Source organism: Rhipicephalus microplus, chromosome 8 (assembly GCF_043290135.1).
Source record: "Rhipicephalus microplus isolate Deutch F79 chromosome 8, USDA_Rmic, whole genome shotgun sequence".
NCBI classification, from domain to species: Eukaryota; Metazoa; Arthropoda; class Arachnida; order Ixodida; family Ixodidae; genus Rhipicephalus; species Rhipicephalus microplus.
The window spans coordinates 11,949,222-11,971,216 of NC_134707.1; the positions used below are offsets into that span (position 1 = coordinate 11,949,222).

A 21,995-nucleotide genomic window follows, 5' to 3' on the forward strand; every position below is an offset into this window, starting at 1 on the left:
TTGTATTGTCCTGTTTATTGTTTTTATCTCGCCAAAGATTGTATAATTGTTCTAACGGCTCTGTAACACCCCCACTCCTGCTTGGGCCCATTTGTGGCCTGCAGTATTGTATAAATGAAATAAAAAATAAAATAAAAATGAAACAAGTTTAATTATCATAGCGCTGTACAGTGATGTATACCTTATAGCAATGCTGCAACAAAACGCCGGCCCAAGTGAAAACTAGGACTTTGCATTGCTGTTGTGATCAGTAGTGATGGACTTACTGAATACGTTATTGCAACACAAACTTTACGTCGAGCCATTAAGTCGGTTACACAAATGGCACACTATAGCTATGCTACTAGCTGAATTTGTTCATTTGACATTTCTCAGAATGTTGCAAGGCCTTTGAACGTGGGCCAGCTTTTTTTGCGGCAAAGATAAAAACATTTGCTCTAGCTAGGGTATCATCGTAGTGCAAATCAGAATGATGTAAGTTTTAAGAGGAGTACTTCTCCTCTTTTTCCTTCTTTAGCTGAATTAGTTAATGTTGTTAAGTAACAGAATCAATGTTTTGCATTGTTTCTCCTTAGATCGTCGAAGAGGCCATTGCGGCTTACGGATCTCTAGCAGGACATCCGAGGACATCACGGTTATGCGAGGAGCACGTGAAATGTAGGTCATTCACTTTCATGTTTGATAGTCTGTTTACAAAATGACTGAAGGTCCCAGCAAGAGATATTTCAAAATGAGAGAGTAAAATATGCAGCTGTATGTATACACATGAGAGGCAGCACTGATTATGAGGAAATATAGTACGTATGAAAAACAGTGAAAATCATTCATGCAAGTGATATGTACGAAGGAAGCTTATTTCAACTCATATTTTACCCCAGAAGAAAAAATTCTGGGCTCAGACTGCTTCTGGTAAAGTGCAAGACTAAGTTCAATTGCTGGTTAATAGAAAAAAAAAGGTACAATACAAAATATATGTTGTTCTTAAGTCCCAACGTGTTACTACCAAGTGCATTTTTGCACAATTTCTTTATGCTTACGTTTCTGTGTGGACAGAGAGAGAGAGAGAGAGATAAAGATACAAGGAAAGGCAGGAAGGTTAACCAGACGCACATCCGGTTTGCTACCCTGCACTGGGGAAGGGATAAAGAGGAGAAAATAGGTTGCAGAAAGATGAGAAGGTACACACAATCACGAGCACACTCGGGGAGCACACACAGTCTACAGGCGGTCGCTCAGGTTTGTTGACTTAAGGTAAAGTAGCAGTGCCTTAGTTGCTTTCTGCGCAACTGAGGCAGATGCCCAAGGTCCTAGTATCTTCTGCACACAAAATGTTCCGGGGTCAAATCGATTCAAAACCATCCGTAGCTGGCATCGCTGTGTGTCGTAGCAAGCGCAGCTGCACAGGACGTGTTCGATGGTCTCTTCATCTCCGCAGTAGTCGCATGTAGGAGTGTCTGCCATACCAATGCGAAAGGAGTACACCTTTGTGAATCCAACACCCAACCAAAGGCGGCATAACAGTGTCGCATCGGAGCGGGAAAGTTGTGATGGTAGCAGAAGTTTTTCATCTTATAATGTCATTAGCCTATGCTCTATTGAGCTGGGAGCTGCAAAACATGACTAAAACAAAAAAAATCTGAGCTTTGTTTCAGTGCTTTCAAGGAAACGTCTGGCTAAAAAATTGACAAGCTTGGCAGCACATAGTATTATCAACTTGTATGATTCAATGTCATTATGACCCATTAAAGGTTAATATAAAAAATTTTCGCAAAAACCAATGGCAACTGGCTTAGCTATAATGCCATGATTGTGGGGACTTTGTTGTGTTCAACATACTGAAGCCATCTTAAGCGTCTAAAATTTAAGTGATATTCTGCATCACAATGTTTATTCTTCCTAAATATATTTTTAGTGGTCAAAAATTCTATGCTATGGTGTGTGCATCTTTTGAAAATTGTCACTAGACTCACTACTCCCTGAACAAAGGCGTGAAGAGCATTTGAACGTAATCATCCCCAGAAGCTGTACATGCGTCATTACTGTTTACAGCCTTTGTCTCAGTCGGAACAAACACGTGTCAGCAGAGGCGCAACCAAGGAATGATGACGGAGAGGCCTATGCTTCGTAACAGGTAACGGCAGCCGCCATCTCAGGCCTTGAATCGCATCGAATGCAATCTTTCTACACTTCATGCAGGTTCACTAACTGTCAAATAAGTTCTTCCAGTGCCTACTTGGTGGGTCACGCCACCAAGGGTGTTTGCGAGGTCCCCCGTTCAAGACCAGCCTGCTTGTGCAACCCTCAAGACTCATTCATAGCTCCGAATAGCAAGAGTGTCAGGATCATTTGTGACCAGTGAGCGAAAAGCAACTCGACGCGACCGATGTTCACAACCTTGTGTAACTTGTACCCATGAACGCTCGCACATTTGTGCAACTTATATCAATAGGCATGCAGAATTCACGCTTGCACACATTGATATTCTGCTGCAAAGCAACCAGACGTCCTGTTCCTGTGGATCCGATTGCTTGAGAGGTTTAGCGATTTCAGTTTGAGACCGAGCCAAGAGAGACATTTCGCGACTGTTGGTTTTGCGACCAGTCGCTTTGTGACTTACCCGGTTGCCCTACCAGAGCTAGTCACAGGTGTTAACGAGCCTTTGTTGCAACGCACCAGTCCAGATTAGGGGCTTGTGGATTATAGGTGCATGCAGCAGTGTGGGCTACTGGAATGTTAGTGTAATAAGATATGAAAACTGACATGGGTATGCCATGTCATCTAGTCTAACATCGTAGCATCTAACAGCTTGGAGACAGAAGTAGGGGTGACCCTACTTCTATCTCCAAGTAGGGGTGACCCTACTCCTGTCTCCAAGCTGTCAGATGCTACGACTGCTATCTTCCTGCTGTCTTGAAATACTGTACAGATATCTGCACTTCCTCTTCGTTTGTACTCTGAGCTCTTCTCGTCAGCTCCCGTCACCCAAAAACACAATACTGGCAGAAGCAGCTCCAACAGCACTACCAAAAGAACAGCACTGTCTGTAACCCATTGTTTTTAAACGATTGTCATGCATGGGAAATAGACAGTATTGCCATCAATGTGTTGCTCTTCTTGCATCCTCTGTTTGCCAGTCAAACTACACGCAAGAAACCAGCAGTGATATTCGTAAAAAAATGTGTTGTATTTCTACCGAAAGTTCTCACAATTTTTTTTTCATTTTTCACAGAATGTAAAAAACATTCATTTTTCATAGCGAAAGTGGCATAAGTTATGAAATATAAAGAAGGAAATAAAAGCTGCCTAGACAAAACGTACATAAGGGGGCGTAAAAACATACCAGTTTGAGAAATTCATGTTTTCTCTGCAGCTTGTAGCACTGTTGTGTCCAGCAAGGATGATTGTAGCAGTATTCCACGTACAATGCAAATGTTTAAGTATTGTCAGTTTTAAGAAGTGTTTTACAAGTCACTGAAAGATGTATCCCCATTCAAACACAGAAATGTATAAGAACTTGCACAAATGAAACAAAATATCTTGACAAGTAGGACTTTATGAAAGTGATATTATATAGCACTGGCTAAGAACAATGGACTAGTTGTTTAATGAAGATGTGATATGACGATTGATTGACAAGTTATTTCACCATGTTTGCATGGGGCGAGCAGGTTTTGTATTCTTAATGAGTGGCACCTTCATTACACTGAAAGAACACAAGCGTAAACATGAAGTCACCAGTGTAACAGAGATGTTTGGACTGTGAGTACTTCATTGTCAGTATTTCATTTGAAGCCAAAGTATTGTTACTGCTCTTATTATTGTAAAAACTGTTATATGAATGCAGGCAACACTTGTGTCTCTCAAATGAGAAAAGTTGTAGCATAGCTTCACTACCCTTTTTCTGCTGAGCGTGTAGTCAGGAACACACCCTCAATCAGCGACTATTATTCTGATTGCAGTAGTTGCTGCGAATATTCTTCCACGGTCATGCCACTAAAATTGCTCATTGTTTAGGTATACGAAAAAAATTCCCAAATGAAAAAAAAGTTATCCAGTTTAATGAAAGCAATGAGTCTTAACGTCCCGAAACCACCACATGATTATGAGAGACGCCGTAGTGGAGGGCTCCCGAAATTTAGACCACCTGGGGTTCTTTAGCGTGCACCCAAATCTGAGCACACGGGCATACAGCATTCCCGCCTCCATCGGAAATGTAGCCACCGCAGCCGGGATTCAATCCCGCGACCTGCGGGTCAGCAGCCGAGTAGCTTAGCCACTAGACCACCGCGGCGGGGCAAGACATAAAATGAAAGAAGCGTCCGCGAAATGAACGTTAGTGCGATCAAGTGCCCGTTGACGAGTCGAGTCTGGAAAGCGCGCATTCCTGCCTTGGCAAGAAACACCTGTGGTCATTCATTGCGCTAGAATACTTTCGCAATCGCGTACACGCTATCTAAAATGTCACAGTCAAGAAAATTGGCGTCACAAACAAACATTCTACGCATAATTGCTATCGAAACGCGAGTGCGTACATTCGGGTGATCTTGTAAGTGGACGATTTCGTGACAGAGGCGTCAAAACAAGGGTTACTCTGACAACCACAGTCGTTTCCCGATAGCACGTATGACATTTTTCTGTATTGCCCAAAGGCATAATGACAGGGAGGAGTTACAGGTGAGAAATAAACAAGTCTTTATTAGAAGGGCACACTTGCTCTTCACACAGCCGGTACCAATGAACGATAGCTCTGACAAAGAAAGAGTTTGCGAACATGTTCGTCCTGGTATGGTACTGACGTATACTCTAAAAGGACGATCATTAAGCTGAGAAACGTAGTGCGATTGTTTGGGATAGTTTTCGCTTCAGATTTTGAACTCGCTACTATAAATAAGATATAGAACTGCAGTCTCAATTTCTTTCCTTAGAGAAGAAAGCAGTTCCCAATTAAATTCGCGTTTCCTTTCCGTACAATTTTTCCGTCGCGTTTTATTTCCGTCCTGAGATGGCGCGACGAACTTTGCAGCACGGATTCTTATTGCATTGATTTTTTTAAGCAGAGACCCAGATAGCACAGGCGTATTCCAAGATTGGTCTAACACTTCATTAACGTCGAATACCGTATTTACTCGCATAATCGGCGCACTCGCATAATAGGCGCACCCCTAGTTTGGTCGCGGAAAATTCGATTTTTTTTTATTCCGCGCATAATAGGCGCACCCCGAACTTGGCCGTGATCAGAAACGATTCTACCCCCCAGCGGTACAGTTGGAACGCGGTCCCCGTACCCCGAAGAAAAAAAGAAGGCAAATCAACGAGCAAATAAAAAAAATTCGAAGTGCAACGACCTAACCAACGTGTTTGTCGAAATAAAACTTGAAAAAAAAAAGCGTCCATGAGCGAAAAAAAAAACGGCTGTTCCATCAATTACTGATACCCCCCAAATCGGCGCGCTTTTTGTCGGCGCGCTTTTTGTCGCCGCGCTACAGGTGGTAAGATTAAGAGGCCGCCTGTGGAAATGCTGTGCGCTTGGATCGTGGAAGCGTGGCAGGCGACCTCAGACGAAGTCGTCAGGAAAAGCTTCAAGAAGACGGGTATCTCGAACGCACTGGATGCGAGTGGGGATGACATGTTGTGGGGTGCGGATGATTCGGACACCGAAAACGAATCCCCGCTCGGCGAGGATGAATGTGTGATCTCCGACTCGGACTCCGAATAGGGAAAAGGAAGAACAACTACGACTTTTGTGTAAGTAAATTTTACGTGTGTGTGTGCAGTTGACGGCTCTCGCTTGTTCATTAAAAGGTACGTAGGTATGTTTGTTTTATGCTGAATTAAATGGTAAACGATAAAGTCGCCTTTTACTTGACAAGTGTACAGATTTAAAGCGCGAGAACCGAGTTGACAAAATTTTCGAAAATTTTACCCCGCGTAATTGACGCACCCCTAACTTCGAGCCGGAATTTCTGAAAAAAAAAGTGCGCTTATTATGCGAGTAAATACGGTAATCTTGTGATTGACTGTTGAAGATCGCTCTAACTCTTTAGTTTTTCAATGGCAATGCTTCGTGAAAGAATAAAAAAGACCAGACCGTAACTTTCATTGTATCTAGCGGGAAATGACATAAATTCATTGTTCCGTAATACTTAAAGGCTGCAAGACTACTAACAACAATTATGTAAGCTAGGAGAAGGCAGTCCTGCACCACAGATCTCTTATGTGCCCGGCGGCCGACTGAATGAATCCTGGCTAGATTCGCATCGTATCACTTTTTTTCCCGGCAAAAAATCATGGCAGTTTCACACTAGTAGAGCCAAGATTTGAGGGTGAGCGGAGTTTTGTGATCTTCTTTGCTTCTCCTTTATTTCTTCCCTTTCCTTTTTTGTTTCATGTATGTCTTTTGTACCTGCTGTTTTTATTTGTTTCTATTTCTTTCCTTCTTTCTCTATGGATTTTTTATTTTCGCCCTTTCTCTCTTCACGCCTTTTGCTTTCCTGTCAGAACTATTTCTTTGTTTCCCTCCATTTATTTGCATCTCATTTGGTCTTGCTTAGCTTGTCTATCTTTCAATAGTGCGAGTTCACTCCTTTCTCTCTCTTCTTATGTATTGCTCTCTCTTTATATCTGTATGTTTATATTCACTTAACCTCTCTCTACTTCCTCTTTGTTTCGTTTTCTCTCTTTTTTTATTTATCTTCCTCTCTCCCTCTTTTTTAAGTGTTTCATTTGCTTCTATTGGCCGAGCTAAGTTTGCCACTGCCATATTCTGTTGTGGGGCGCGTACCCACCTGAGGTTTTTTTGCGGATGGATGGATGCGTGCGAAACTTTATTGTATGTCCGGAGGTGCACGACTACGCGCAGCGGGCTGCTCCCACGAAGGGACAGTCAGGCCAAGCCCGACCACCACATCGTGGGCCTACTGGACAGCTCCTGGACATCGGGTCTCTTGATTGTGGATGACCACTTCTCCTTATTGGATTGGTCCGGAACACCAAAGTTTCTAGAGCCCGCATAAGCAGCTCGGCTGCTGAACAGATATCTGGTGCGTCACTTGGTGAACCTAGATATTTTCTAAACTGCTGAGTGGCAGTTTTTTTCTTTTGCGTTGGACAGAAAAAAGCTTTAGAGTGGCAGTGCTCTTGCACTCTGCAGCCGCGTAATGTGTACCCGTCGTGTAGATAAGTGCAGGTCGTCTTTTACAACACTTCGAGCCCATATCGGTTACCCGATAGGCACTACATTTGAATAACTAGCATGGTATCACGACACTGAGGCGATAGAACCAGGCCAATCTGAAGCGGGGTAGAGTGCTGCCGTGGTAACATTGTTGCCTGTTCCGCCTACTGACCGATCAACCGACCGACCGACCGACCGACCGACCGACCATCCTGGACCTAGATCTACCTGGCTCTGCTTTCTGCATTTCAATCAATTTGTAATTGCATTATTGTGTATGACTGACTGATTGATGGGCTGGACAACCAGTCGTACAGTTATTTAACGAACGAATGAATAAATAAATAAATAAATAAACAAATAAATCTCACATTTTGATACAACAGAAAATAAATGAAATACACGAGAAACCATAGCCAGGTCCAACTGTTTATGAGTGGCAATAGAAATAGGACATTCCACGATGTGTGCAAAAATACGCCAAGATTTTAGTGCTGTTTACGTCAATTGTGACTGGTCAATCGTGAATGGTACACCGCGCGTTTCACCAATTGTGTCGAAAACCCTCAAAAACCAGAAAAAAACGCTATTTGATTACTGCTTTCAGAATTATTGATGCGGTGAAGGACATGATCTGGAATAGTAATTTAGAAAGTTAAATGAATGAACTTTTTAAATAATAGAGTTGGGTAGTTCTGCCAAAAGAGTGAATTCAAGTTCTTCATGCAAACTCATCCCAGCTTTGAGATATTGAAAAAGCGGCTGCTAATTATTGTGGCCTAATAAAATTTACCATGTTCAATGATGAAAGACGCTGAATTCGGTTGAATTAAAAGTTAATTCTTTTGATTTTCTTCCTTACCGTCCCTATGATGCCTTTGATGATATTAATATACCTACGTCTGAAGAACAAAATTCTGAAGGCAGTGATAATTTCCAGATTTTAAAGGACTTTGGACGTCTTTTTCGAAACACCCGGTATCTGCGAGCACACTTTCACTGCGACGCATTTTCGCTGCGAAGCGTCTCAACGAGAACGTGTGGCGCATCGTAAGTGATGCGAGCACTATAAAATTGGCATGCGATGGTGTAGGTGTGACTAAGACAGCGTAACGACAATGAAACTACAGCGGCGAATTAACGTTAACGAATACACGACAACTAAACGGCTATGACGAGTATGCACACCGTTTCTGCACGGGGTCCTTGTCAGGCACTGTCTGTGACAGGTGTGACAGGCATTTTTGAGAGAGATGAGTGTAGTAAATAAGAAAAAAAATCTCAAATAGTTAGTTGATGCTCCTAAACCCGACAAGAATACCAGGCACACGATGCCTTCGTAGAGATACACCTGGAATCTGAGTACAACATTTACTTATGCAATGCGCCCTTATCGAAAAACGTATGCGCTATCACCGCCGGGAATCGAACTCACGTTTTGATAATAAAGGGACTGAGAACCAACGTTTCTCGACACAGTTCTTTTTTTTACAGTGCAACAGAAAGCTGACCATGCGTAGTGTTTGAATCTTTCCCCAGCACAGGGTAGCCAGCCGGTCTAAGAACTGGCTAACCTCCCTGTCTTTCCGCTTAAACTTTCTTCCTTCCTGCAGCTGCTGATCTAAAATGCTTGTGGTTATGGTTACTTATTCCATAAACTAACGTTTACGATATCTTCCATATTTTTCGATCTGGAAAGCTTCTAAAGTGGGCGAAGGCGCCCTCCAGCAATGCCGTGAAGCCATAATGAGACCGATAGCCCTCCTCACATTAATCTTGAAATTCCGCTTTCACAGGCGTGAGCGAAACTAGTTAACTGCCTACGTACTGAAATTTTCAACCATTTTCGAATGTTCGAAGCAGGTTGAATAAGCTTTCCGAACACTCGTCACCACGCGGGGTCTCTTTACGGAATCTCGAGCGAGACACTCGTGGTATTCGCGATAAATTGCGGCAACGCGTTTCCGGAGCTAATCGCGGATGCCGCGAGGTGCTCTTCGTAATTCAACTCATCGGCAGATGTCGCTGGGCCCTCTGGGGAAAACGCTCACGCTGCTGCTCATGGGCATCGGATCGGACGTCAACGAAAGGCAGCGCTAATATTGTGTTCAGTGCAAACGAAGGCACACCAGCACATTTTAAGAAAAAAAATTAATAAAACTTTCGATGCATTTAAGCGCTAATATGCAAACAATTGCGTAAATCACAAAGTAATCACGTGATCGCCAACAAACGCAGTTTCGCTTTTCTTTTGTTGCGTGAAGAGCCAAAAGTAACTTTGTAGGAAAAATAAATATACGAAACCAAGTTTAACAATTAAAAACAGCCTTCATTTTAGAAAATACATAGGCAATCTTTCCGTTAGTGGGCTTATTACAATTCGTGTTCTGAGTGGTTGTCTGTCCTTTTAACAGATACACATTATTCACTGAGCTTTTACAGCTGGTCAACCATACAATTACTGAGTGCATTACATGCAATATCATTAGTACGTTTTATACCTTAATAGGCCATAAATCTCCTGGTAAAACATTTCAGCATCATTTGCTGTGTGGGATATTTGGCAATGGGTGAAGCCTAAAAGCGCCGGAACTGTCATGAGAATGGCTGATGGCAGTAAATAAAAAGAAACTTGAGAGATGTTTACGAATCAAATGACTGTTGTAGTGAGCCCTGCCTCGGGCTTGTGACATGTTCACGTGATAACTTGCGCAGCGCCGGCAAAGACGCCATGGAGACTTCAGAAAGCGAATCACGTACTGTCCAGAAAGCAGAAGACTTGTTCATCTGTCTTTCAATGATGGCAGAGAATGAATAGCAGACTGAAGCAAAAAAAATTGTTGTGGGAGCAGAACGTTTTTTTTTCTGAAGAATTCTGTGGTGTATACTGATCTTATGACTGTTTCTTCTCTTTCAAGCATTGTCCACCCAGCGTTGGACCGGAGTGCAGGTGCTTGCGGTATTCAGATGACAGGAATAGTTTAATGACAGAATAGATTATTTAAATATTTGTCCCATCGAAACTGCGTCTGTGCGAAGACAGTGCAGGTCAAGTATCGGTGATAGGTCTGGTATCATGGAGTAACCATGGGAAAACTTTAAGAGACAGAGAGAGGAACTCTTTATTAAAAGAAAAACACGCTTTTCCGGCGTCTAGTTAGCGCTGGCATACTACTGTGTATAGGGACGGGTACTTATAGGTTTCAAAATAGAGGGAAGAATAATATGAGAAAAAAGCAGTGACCAAGTGAACATGATAAAACAGTTTGCAATTGATAAAACAATAATGATAAAACGATTTGAAATTGATAAACTATTTGCTAAACATGCATCGTTTCAAAATGTGCGCAGCCGTCGCAGTGGCGATGACACCCACAGATGTGGAGAGATCTACAGGCCATGGCTGTCTTGTTCTAGTTGAAGTAAGTCCAGAACAAGGCAGCCGGTAAAGCAGGAAGCTGTGGCCCAGTGATCGGGTGATTAGAACGGCAATGCGTTTTCGAGCCTTCGGTTACAAACGATTAAGGATTCAGTCTCTCTAGCCCAATGGCATTGACGTTCCTGCTCCGAGTCCACAAAACAACGTCTATAGGCCCACACTATAGTATACGCATATATCTAAATCGCTTGCCCTGACATCACACAAATCGCCATGTTGGTGCGCTGCGTGGTAGGACGCCATGTTTGTGACGTTGCGTTAAGGTTATCATTACATCACTTCCAAGTTATTTCATTATTAGCGCACAGAGGCCAACAGCAATGTGACCATGTCGTTATCATACTTAAGCAAGTCAAGCGCAATGTGATCATGCTTTTTTTACGCCATCAAAGCCGCCACGTTGGTGATCCGGTACGTTATGAAGCTGCGTCCATGACGTTTTCAGCAAGCTATCTATTCGCACGTCTTGTGTCGTTAGAGCACAGCAACCAACTCCGTCAAGGCGTGGCACTGCGTTCCATTTTCTTGTCGCGACAAGAGTGCGCCAGAACGGAAACATGCTGCAGAAATTATCTTGGCATTAGGAGGAGGCAAATCACTCTAAAGAAGATTGTGTAAAAAATGGTGTCATTTTGTGTTCCACAACAATAATCATCATGCGGCCGCTTGCGCAATTCTTTTCTTCAAAACGCGGCGCTGGCCTCTTTCCTGTCAAGAAGGTTATGTTACGCCGATAACGCGCATGTTGGTAGTGACCTGAAAGTGCCGGGCGCGGGGCGATAGCACAAGGATGGAACGCAATATAGATGACGGTTATTGTTGTGGCACAAAAAGACGTCCTTTTTACTCGACCCTTTCTTTGGGTGCATGTCCACTGCAGCACAACATACTCACAATACACGAAGAACTGAGCACAATGTAATGAAAGGTTGGAATACTGACCCCACAGCATACGCGGGACCGCTTCATTTTTCAGACACCCTGAATGAACGTGCAAGCACGAACTAATCAGCAGTAGTGATAAACAACAGGTGGTTGCAGTACTTGGAATAGAAGAGCAGAGAGAAGATATTGATAAAACCGGTGTTGTTACAACAGTACACAAAGAAAAATATTAATGACGCAGGCAACACTAAGCATCAGCCCTGCCGCGTAGGTCTAGTGCCTAGTTTAGGTACTCGGCTGCTCATCCGCAGGTCGCGGGATCGAACCGCGGCTGCATTTTCTAAGAAGGCGGAAATGTTGCAGGCCCGTCCGATCACTCGATCACTTTTTAGAGTGTTGAATGCAATAGATGCCATGAAACCATACTTAATGACTTGATTAGGCAGGCTAGTTGGCTGTATGTTACCGTCAAATGAAAAAAAAATATCAGTGATGATTACGATACTGTCTAAACTGTCTAATGCGAACTCCGAGTGCGGCGTCCTGCTGGGGCAATGTCAACTGTGTTTGATGTTTTGGATGTTCACAGTTGTAGCAATGTATATTGTGTAGAATATTAGTGCAGGAGAAACCCGCGCTCCAATGTTAGGTGCAGTGTAGGCGTCGTAAACCAAACGAAACGCCGACAGCACTACGGTGCTATGCACATCACTCTATGAATTGCAGACGTCACCTGCCTAGTGAAGACAGTCGCAGTGCCTGCTTTGCAAGCGCACGGACCTTGACCGAAGGCCCAGTGCTAGTGAAAGAGGAAGAAAGAGAAGTTAGATGCCAATGGTTTGTGATATCGACTCTTTCGTCCTCGTCCGCTCTATCGAGTTACACAGACGCCAGCCAACAGCGGCGACCCCTCTGAACGCAGGAGCGTTCACCTGAGAGCTGTGCTTTAAAAGGGGCACCGATAAGTGCAATTTTCGTTTAGCTGACGTGAAGCTGAGCTGGACGGAAAGAGTACTCAACAGTAGTGGTGCTAATATACATGCTTGAGTAGCTGTAGACGTGTTTCTGCTAAATTTATTCCAAGCTCCAGCTAATTTAGCCGGCTCTTCAATGAAATCAAACGGGAAAACATGTAGTGCATAACATGTTTGAGCCAGGCCGAAAAAAAAACAGTCGTAAAGTGACATTGACTAGCTCCACTAAGACACTGAAGTAACCTACGCAGATGGTGGCCTGCTAGCAGTTATGTCGAAAGGAAAGTGGCATGAAAAAAATTGAAATCGATTGAATGTCCCCCACAATGGTATGATCGAGTAGCGTTACGATGTCGCCATGGTGCACACGTGTCATACGAAGCGTTTAGAAAAGCGTAATAATCCGATTCGTACAACGGGGCAAACGCTCGATGCTATAGCAGCAGTATTCTGGTGAAGCTGTACATGCTTCATTTTTCTTTAAACGCCCTACGACAAAACAGTGCAACGACACCGCTTTGTTGCCCCTCGATTATGGACGCGTAGATATAAACACAATTGTATACACCATACGTAGCAGTAACATGCAGTTAATTAGATCGCATCTTGCTGTGCTTGTGCTCGACTTCTGACCCGGAAGTCGTTGGTTTCGATGAAGACCGAAAGCTGGGATCGTATTATGGTTTCGACACGTGAAATTTTATATACTATCATCCATGGCTTTAGTGCAAGAGCTTCACACAGATTGCTTTGTTGCGACATGTTCGTCTGGTGGCGGCTTAAATAAGGGCCAAATGCGTCCGCGTGACGTCACCCAAGTCCCACTGACACGTGAGCGCTGAGCAGCGCTGACGTCTAAAGCCCCTATACCTTCGGAAAAGTACAGCGTTATTTCGGTCTGCGCCGCTTCCTCCTCTCTCCGCCGAAGCAAGCTCGTGGCGCGTTACAGGGGGCGCCACTGTCACAAGCGAAAGAAAAAAAAAAAGCAACGCGCCGGAGAGGAGGCGGCGAGGGGAAAATAAGATTGCGGTACTTTTACAAAGAAAAAGTACAGCGTTCTTTCGGTCTGCGCCGCTTCCTCCTCTGCCCGCCTAAGCAAGCTCGTGGCGCGTTACAGGGGGCGCCATTGTCGCAAGCGAAAGAAAAAAAGCAACGCACCAGAGATGAGGCGGCGAGGGGGAGAGCAGATGGCGGTACTTTTACGAAGTTTGGGGGCTTTACTGACGTCCTGTTCCGTTAGCTGGCACGCATCTCTGACACGTGGCACATTCTTCTGAGGTCATTTATCGGCTTGTACTGATATGATTACTTTCTGACTTTACCTTTCTACTGTGACATTGCATCGCGTGGCAGATTAGCATCGCCATGTCACAAGCTATATAAAAAAAGTGTGGTGAAAACAAGTGCGGTGAAGAAAGTGCGGTTTGACGCAACAGTCCCAACCGCGCATGTTAAATGTACTGACTCTCCCGTAGTGGCAGAGCATTGAAAATTGCAGCGCGATTCAAAAGTTGTCTGCAGTCTGGGCAGTTTGCGGCCTTTTCTTTGGCTCTTAAAAGTTGTCGCAGTTGACGCTTCGGTACGTATGTTTTCAGGGGCGTCGGTTTGTTGTCGATGGTAGCGTAGAACAAGCACCAACTCATGCATTGGCTGAGACTTTTTTGCACTTGTCAATACTGGCTAATTCCAAGCAGTGTGGTTGGTGGGCAATTGAAAGAAGCACCATGGCCCAGGACTCGAGAAGAATCAGCACACTGCCCATTGCGGCACTTTCATTTCTTGTGCTGTGCTCGTGTTATTTGAAGCTTGGTTGTCTTAGAAGATGTGGCAACCAGAGAAAACGAGTGTTCCTCTACTAGTTGATGATCATCGAGTATATTTGGAGTACGCACTTTATTTTGCATACGTATAAATATTCAAGACACGCGCGAACAGTGTACTAGCCACCTTCTAACCATCTTTGGTGAATTTTTGTTTTGAGGTACCTTTGGTTGTACTGTCTGAGGTTGTACTGTCTGAGGTACTGTCTGTACTGTCTGAGGTTGTACTGTTTGAGGTACCTTTGGTTGCAAATAGGTCGACCTCAGTTCAATCAATTGTGCAGCCGTCCAAACATTTTTTTGCTATCGCTCGCTTTTTTTATACTCGGTGCCACTATACCTTCCAGGATGACAGCAGCAGCCATAAATGCGCATTGACTTGCTTCAATGGTACATTGTGCATGAAAAATTTCAACGATGACTTTGTTTTGCTGTTTCAGCCCACTACCTCAGGAATGTTTCCCGTCGCAGCCCCGTTGAAGAACATAAGCGCTGCACTTCTAAGCCAGTTATCGCAATGTGCAAGAAAGTCAGGTGAGTCCAGGAAGTTTACGTGCTGAAATCATTTTCGTATTAAAGAATGCAAATTTAGAAGCCGTGATGAATGAAACGTATCATTTAGAGCCATCAGGGTAAGCTGTACTCCTCACGGTTGTGTAGTGGTTCTGGCGCACAACCGCTCACTCAAAGGTCGTGGTCGAGGGTTCGACTCCAGCCGTGGCAGTTGGATTTAGATGGAGGGAAAATGTTGGAGGCATGTGTACTGTGCGATGTGAGAGCACTTCATCCGATGGTCAAACTTTCCGTAGCACTTCACTGAGGCGTGACTCGTAATCACAGCATGATTTAGGCGCATAAAACTCCAGGTAATACTATAGGCTAAGTTTTTAATCAAATAATTTATTCAAGAACGTTGTCATTACTTAGGACACAGCAGCAAACATTTCATCGCGTTCCTGCTGCCCCGTGCTCGCACAGGATTGATTATGTGCACAATACAGTACGCCAACTCGTCGTACCAAAGCCTTCTCGTACGGCCCTGGGCAAGTAGGAATGTAAACGTAAGAGAGGTGGAGAAAGCTATCGCATATATACTAATGCAGCGTTATGGTTCTCAGTGGCATATAACGTTACGGGCGATGGAGTAGTGTCAACAGCAGATGTTAGCGTGGGACTTTAAACCCACTCGTCAGTCATATTTGTGCCGTTTAACTTACAATCCCCAGAACTTCATTTTGCAACAGCAAAACACATAATTGTTCGGTGCTTGGTGATGTAGAATCTGTGTGCAGCGTCGATGAGTTGCCGTGATCATTTCCAGCGAGCCGCCTCAAATCCACAAAGGTGCCGCTAAGGGAACTTCTAGCGGAACTGCACAGCAGAAACATAGAAGTCAGCTCCGTGACGGCTCCCCGCTTCCGGGCTGGACAGTACGCCCACAACAACAGGCTTCAAAGGAAGGACAGCAACTTCGTGCTCGACTTCTGCCAGCCGACATTCCTGCAGGGCTGCCACGAGAAGATGCAGTTCCTCGACGTCGGCTGCGGCACCGGCGACTTCACTCGGGATTGCCTGCTGCCCCGTTGTTTGCCCTGTCGACGAATCGTGGCCACGGACTGGTCTCAAGACATGATCGACTATGCGAAGCGGTACTCTGCCCACGTCAAGATTGACTACCAGCAGCTCGACATCTCGGCTGACGTCACAGAATTCCTTGGTCGCAACGGTCAGTTCCACCGGGTCTACTCCTTCTACTGTCTGCACTGGGTGAAGAACCAGGACGTCGCGTTGAAGAACATAGCCAGCCTCCTGGCGCCTGGAGGAGAATGCTTGCTGCTCTTTCCGGCCTCCAACCCGGCAACTGCGGGCTGGCAACTGTTGGCTAAGATGAACCGCTGGTCAAAGTATTCGGAGGTTAGCTCTTGCCTTTCTATTTAGGTATTTCTACGTACGCCGCTTCTGTTTTAGTCTAACTGGCTCGTTACACACCTAACAACTGCCTTACGCAGGTTGCACCAGAACGTTTCAAAACGTTTACGATTACTTTAGAATCATCCGATAAGAATGCACGCTCAACGAGAACAGTAGTTTATTATATAACTAACGCAGGTGCGAACGATAACACTGAAATCTACGATGCGGCGTGTATGCGTGGTTACTTGCCTAGCCGCTGATAGAATGACTGACGTATGTGCTTGCTGCTTTTGCTGTACTTTGAGAGTACCTTTTTTAATGATTACTATTTTGCCTAATTGAGCGTTTAATATTTAACCGGCTGTGTTTTGATTTTTATACCGTCACGACCAAGTGACAGTTTTACATCAGGGCTGTAACAGTCGACGTCTGCCTTGTGCTTTAGGCCGAAAATTATCATAAATAAAAATCGACAGGTGCTCAAGCACCACCCAAGCACTCCGCGCAGATGGTTAACCAGAAAAGCTGCAATGTGCAACTCGTCACCGCAGTCTGTAACCCGTGAGTTCTGAGCGATTCTTTGTGAACCAGTGTGGTGAATACACGGGTTTGTCCAACTTGTGCACCACATTACTAAATAAAAGAGGAAGCATGTAGTCATGGATACTATAGTGTAGCATAGCGAGGCGTGGGAAAGAGACATGTGAAAGGGATAAAGCCTAGCGAAAGCCAGGTCCAGCTGCAGTTCTGCTGTGACCCAGCCTTGTGTGACGGTGTAAGCTGAGCAAATGTTCTTTAGGCAGAACTTCAAGCCCGCGCAAGGGGAAGTTGTGGGACGAATACGGAGGCGGCACGCTCAATGCTTACTGACGGCATGTTGAAAATCTGCTCACTTATACAAGTACATCAGGCTCATTTATACGCGTACTCACTTATAATCTACGCGTACACTTTTTACAAACATTCTAACAAAGTCATCGATGCAAAACGCAAGCGCCGCCTTAACACAGGAAGCGGCAGTTAATGTTCATATCAATGTATTTTCAGAGTCAGACACACGTGCCTGATTTTGAAATCGAATGTCTTTAATTGAATAAAATAAACATTTTCAGTCAATAAGCACGGTACGATACAATTCAATTGAATGCGCACATTTTCGTGGTTTCTGAAAACTTGAAAAGCAGGCCATGTATTCCACTTTCGAAGGATCATTTTAACTTAACTTGTATGATTTTGGACCTCCTGAGAACGCTGCCAGCCTGCGTCAATGAAGAATTTAGGGCTGAGTCTGCTATAAATATTCTTCTAGAAGATGAAAAATTATGGTGTCATTGGAACCATGCAACGTCAACGCAAATTGTCTTGTCTCCTTCATAGCAGCCACACTCGGTGCGTTGCTAAAGACAAACAAAACTTTTCCTAATGTCATGTCTAACAACACCTCATGTTCAAGCAATTTTATTATGTTAAGGCTTCCACCTTCCTGCGCACTATGGCCTTTCATAGATATTTCATGCCACGTTTATAATAAATACTTCATTTAGTTATTTTGATGTTACAAATACCTGTTCTTACCTAGTAAACTGGATGTAGAATTCACGAGCTTCTCCTTTAGTAATTCTGAGTGGTGGTTCAGGGAAGTGCGCGAAAACACAGAGGTGTCTGCTTAATGTGCTTATGATGCATGCGCAGCAACTGTTGGCATACATCGCTCCCTGTGAGTATATGGAGGACAAACAAGAACAGATCGATTACATGCGCTTCTTGCTGAACGACGCCGGACTTTTGCCCAGCATCTTCGCAATACCAAGGTTGGCAACCTTCGACGGCTGGACTGAGGCGGACATAATCGGTGAGAGGCGTTTGAAATACTGATGATGTAAATGGGAGAAACCCATTATGAGTGCACGTAGAACTTTGGCGAGCTCATGTGTTCTGGTGTATGTCATTGTAAAACGAAGATGTAACAAATGAGCTCTCTCATGCAGCTAGTATCCACTCAGGTAGACCATCGCATTGATTGAAGAATTAAGCTGCGTTTTTCAAGTTTCCGAGTGATTGAGTCATGTGGTGCTATATGCTAGCCTCCAAAGTAAACGATCACTCAGGAAATTTGATGGTCAGAATTACAGACCGTAAAACTTTGAAGAATCCAAAACATGTCATTTTTGTGCTACATTCTGGGTGATTTGGAGAGTATCCCGTTCAGAAATCATTCCCGGTGCATCACTATGACTTGTAGGTCCATGATCAGATATTCCACGGTAACACAGTCGTATTGCCACGTTATACTTGTATTGGCAAGACATGCCGTACTTTTTTTCTTTTTTAGTGGTAAACCAATGTGGTAAACCAACTAGGACACGAGTTTCAACGAGCAGCGTTTTTTGACCATGTGTGTACCGGCGTTTTGTGGTTCATCCACGTCATCGACTAGCCCTGGGGCTTAATTTTGTTGCGATTTTTGACGCCATAGCGTTAAATAGCTCGTTCCCCTGAAATTCCGGCATTGTTGGTTGCGAGCTAAAATCATCATTCTACGCGTGACCGAAAAATCTAGAACAATGAAAATATAAAAAACAGTGAAAAATGCTGGGTCACAGCGGGGATCGAACCCGGGTTGGCTGTGTGGCAAGCGGTTGTTCGACCACGAGGACACGAGTCTACTTGTGAATGCAATGAAATTAACTTCCTCTGCTTGGAAATGCAGAGAAAGTAACTTTCGTGCTTCACCAATGCATGCGTCCTGTACGCATGCTTCACAATACAAGAAATATCGCAGCAATATTGCGTGATAGAAAAGCCAATTGCAAGCGGGCGTCAAAGCATGTGACTATCATAATGACTTCATGTTGTGATGCCGGTCACCCACTACAAAAGGCACACACGCAACTGTGTCTATTTCCTGAAGGCCACGTAGTGGGTGCATGACAAGTTCGAAAAGTTTTCAGCGCACTAAGCGTTTGAAATACGCACTAAAAACAGGTCATCGCTATGACGTTCTACTCCTAAACACAAAGCTTTAGGGTCCCCCAGTTTTTTTTATTATTATTTTGCGCCGTGCTGCTGGCCTTATCTTTTTGCTCAACGTGCGCAAGCACGTTATGCGAAGGAATAAAAGTACGACAACACGAGAACACCGCGGGAAAAAGGGCGTGCTGCGGTTAATTACGTTGCATTAATACAAAATCGTTCGTTGAACATGGTTATCCACTCGAACCGAGGCTGCGGCAATTGCTTGAGGTCTTGACGACGGGAACTGAGCGTTGCTCCTTTTGAGAGCACTTTGCCCTAAGGGTCCAAGGCTCGTAGCGAGAATTTTCGGTGGTGGGCGGGTAGGCAGAGTGTTTGATTGTTCGTCATGTTGTTATATTAGTTCGTGGGTGTGTTGACACGTGTGCGTGTACATATACACATACATAATTGAAACATTTCTGAGGAGCTATGGGGGGAACCCCCCAATGCGTCCATCTCCTGGTTATGGAATCTGGTACTAACGACGCCTCAGCGAAGCCACATTATTCTCCAAATAATTTTCTATATGTGAAGAAGCTCTTTGCCTCACGCTTGTAGCCTCGTACGTACGTACGTGCGTCCGTACGAACGCACCGCAACGCGTTCCCCTCACCACAGGTGTTACAGCGGTGCCAAGTAGGTCACGCCACAGCTGCGCGTTGTCGCGCTCCCCTCGCACGCTTTTCTCGCAGGCGCGCGCTGGCGTCACTCCCTCTCTCTCCCGCTGCACACTCACCCCAGTGCCCACAGCTGCCAGATCCTGCATCCACTCGCAGCACGTTTCTCTCTCACTTCACCCTCTCCACCACCCGCAACGCTTGAGAGTGCGTCGAGTGCCAACACTCTTTCGGCTCGTGTATCTTCGATGAAACTTGCACGAAACCCAACTCGCCTTCCGTATCTTTGCGTTTCAAACTTTTACTTTGGTAAATGCTACAACGTGTTTCGCTTCAAACCTTTCTTCTAGCACCCGTGTCGACACCCGTTTCAACCGGGTCAATGCCGTGCTTACCGCTGCTGCGTCGCACCTTATTGAGGTTCCCTTCGGGGACATTGTTCATAATTTTATTCGATTAACCATTAATTGTTATTCTAACATTCTCGCTCTCTGTCCAGATAGGTTTATTGAGCAACTTGCCCCTCCCCTCACCTATATCTTCCGCTGAAATGCCGTGTTTTTCAAATTGGGTTGCGCTGGGTAATTATTCGGGCTGTTACTGCAGGACTCCACATGAGCATCGTTCCAATAAACCAGCTCGTTACCGACGACGAGAGGAAGCAGCTGAGGGATGACGTCACTGCAATCGTCCGCAAACTTCACGGACCACAGACAGACCCATCACGATTTCGCATGTACATCATCAAGGCCTCAAAGTCGAAGAGCTAGAACGACAAGCACTTGGACCCAAACTGCAGGACGGGCATGTCGCATGGATTGGGTAGATATCAGTACAGATGACAAGCCTTTTTATAAATGTGCAGTTTAGTTGCCAAGTTTTTAGTAAAATATTTTATTTTCTTTTATCAAACTGGTTCAACCTTTATTGCGTTGTCAATTATGTGGGCTCTCACGTGTATCTTCACCGTCACCTGCATGTTCCATGTATTTAAAGTATGAACCGATGAACCACCCCACGCATCGTACGTTGTACGTGCGATAGGAAATTCGCAAACGCTGCTGACGAATGCTACTAAAGGTGAGATGAGAGGAGCCGACCGTCTCCATCGCGCTAAAACTTCATCGTAATAGGAGCAGGAGGGGACCTTCGCGAGTAAAGCAGGACATGCGTTCTTTCATCATCCGGGCGGTAATGATCAAAGAACGCAGTTTGTGACCATGCGTCCAGACTCTTCTGCTGGGTGGAGCGGACTAACAGATACACTAATTCAAGAATTCAGTTTATTTGGATGCACGAGTGATACGAGGCCAAAAAAATTTTAAGCATTTGTTTCGAAACTTTTTCTTCTTGAACCGATTGCGTGGTTAGTTGCCACGTATTACACACTATTTCTCCTGCCGATGTGCGAATGTTTCAAGGCAGAAATATGAATGCGCGAGCAGCATTCGGTGACATGAAATATTCGTGAATCTGGGTTGTCGCTGGGGCTGACGTGTCGGTAAGCGGACTTGCTTTTTTAACGCTACTATTTTTGCCGGAAATATGTTGGACGTGTGCATTCTGCTATTTCGGGCATGCGCACCAGAACATAAATTCCGTGGTTTCACAAGCCAAAATTATGGTATTTTTGGACTTCGCCGTCACTGACACGTGGCCATTATGGCTTTCAATCGATCGCATGTTTTTGCACACGGGAGCGCATCAACGTAGATACCAAGTCTCTTCGGAAGTTCTGGAGCTGTTTTACGCTGAAGTACAGACCACAGCTAAATTTTACAGACCACTCGAGCACATGCGAAACTGCCTGTCTCTGCCACCTAGTGGTGAGCCATCTACCGTCGACCAGAGTGCTAGATCAAAAACGGGTTTTATTGTTATTCACTGGCCTTTTCGAATTCGCACTGCAGCGCAACGCAATGTTAGTTCACAGCTTTACCGCGCAACGCTTATCTACAATGTGACCATCACATTTCTATTTATTTTGACAGGAGGACCAAAGGTATCGGGGCGTTCCTCAAACAACATTCTGCTGACAAGTTTCTGACAATGATTGCGGCTCATAACATTCATGCTCACAGACTTCTCTTGAGCTAGACGTACACACAGATGGCAGAGTTCGCGTCGTGTTGAAAAGTGTCAAGTGACACTTGTTCG

General features: G+C 44.7%; 2 protein-coding genes across 3 annotated transcripts in view; one reads left to right on the forward strand and one right to left on the reverse strand.

Annotated features, from left to right (window-relative positions):
• Nucleotides 1-21,995, reverse strand: part of LOC142769297 (uncharacterized) — a 215,092-nt gene that overhangs the window by 43,773 nt on the left and 149,324 nt on the right. The gene's annotated exons all lie outside the window — the stretch shown is intronic.
• LOC119165199 (juvenile hormone acid O-methyltransferase) lies at nt 5,573-20,750 on the forward strand. Of its 2 annotated transcripts, none has more exons than XM_075871055.1 (5): nt 5,573-5,745; nt 14,733-14,826; nt 15,614-16,206; nt 17,899-18,058; nt 20,445-20,750. In XM_075871055.1, the coding sequence occupies exons 1-5, from the start codon at nt 5,686-5,688 to the stop codon at nt 20,606-20,608; spliced, it is 1,071 nt and encodes a 356-aa protein (XP_075727170.1). In that variant the 5' UTR covers nt 5,573-5,685; the 3' UTR covers nt 20,609-20,750. The 2 variants fall into 2 exon arrangements, with proteins under 2 accessions (XP_075727170.1, XP_075727172.1); XM_075871057.1 differs by lacking the exon at nt 5,573-5,745 and adding an exon at nt 13,923-14,051.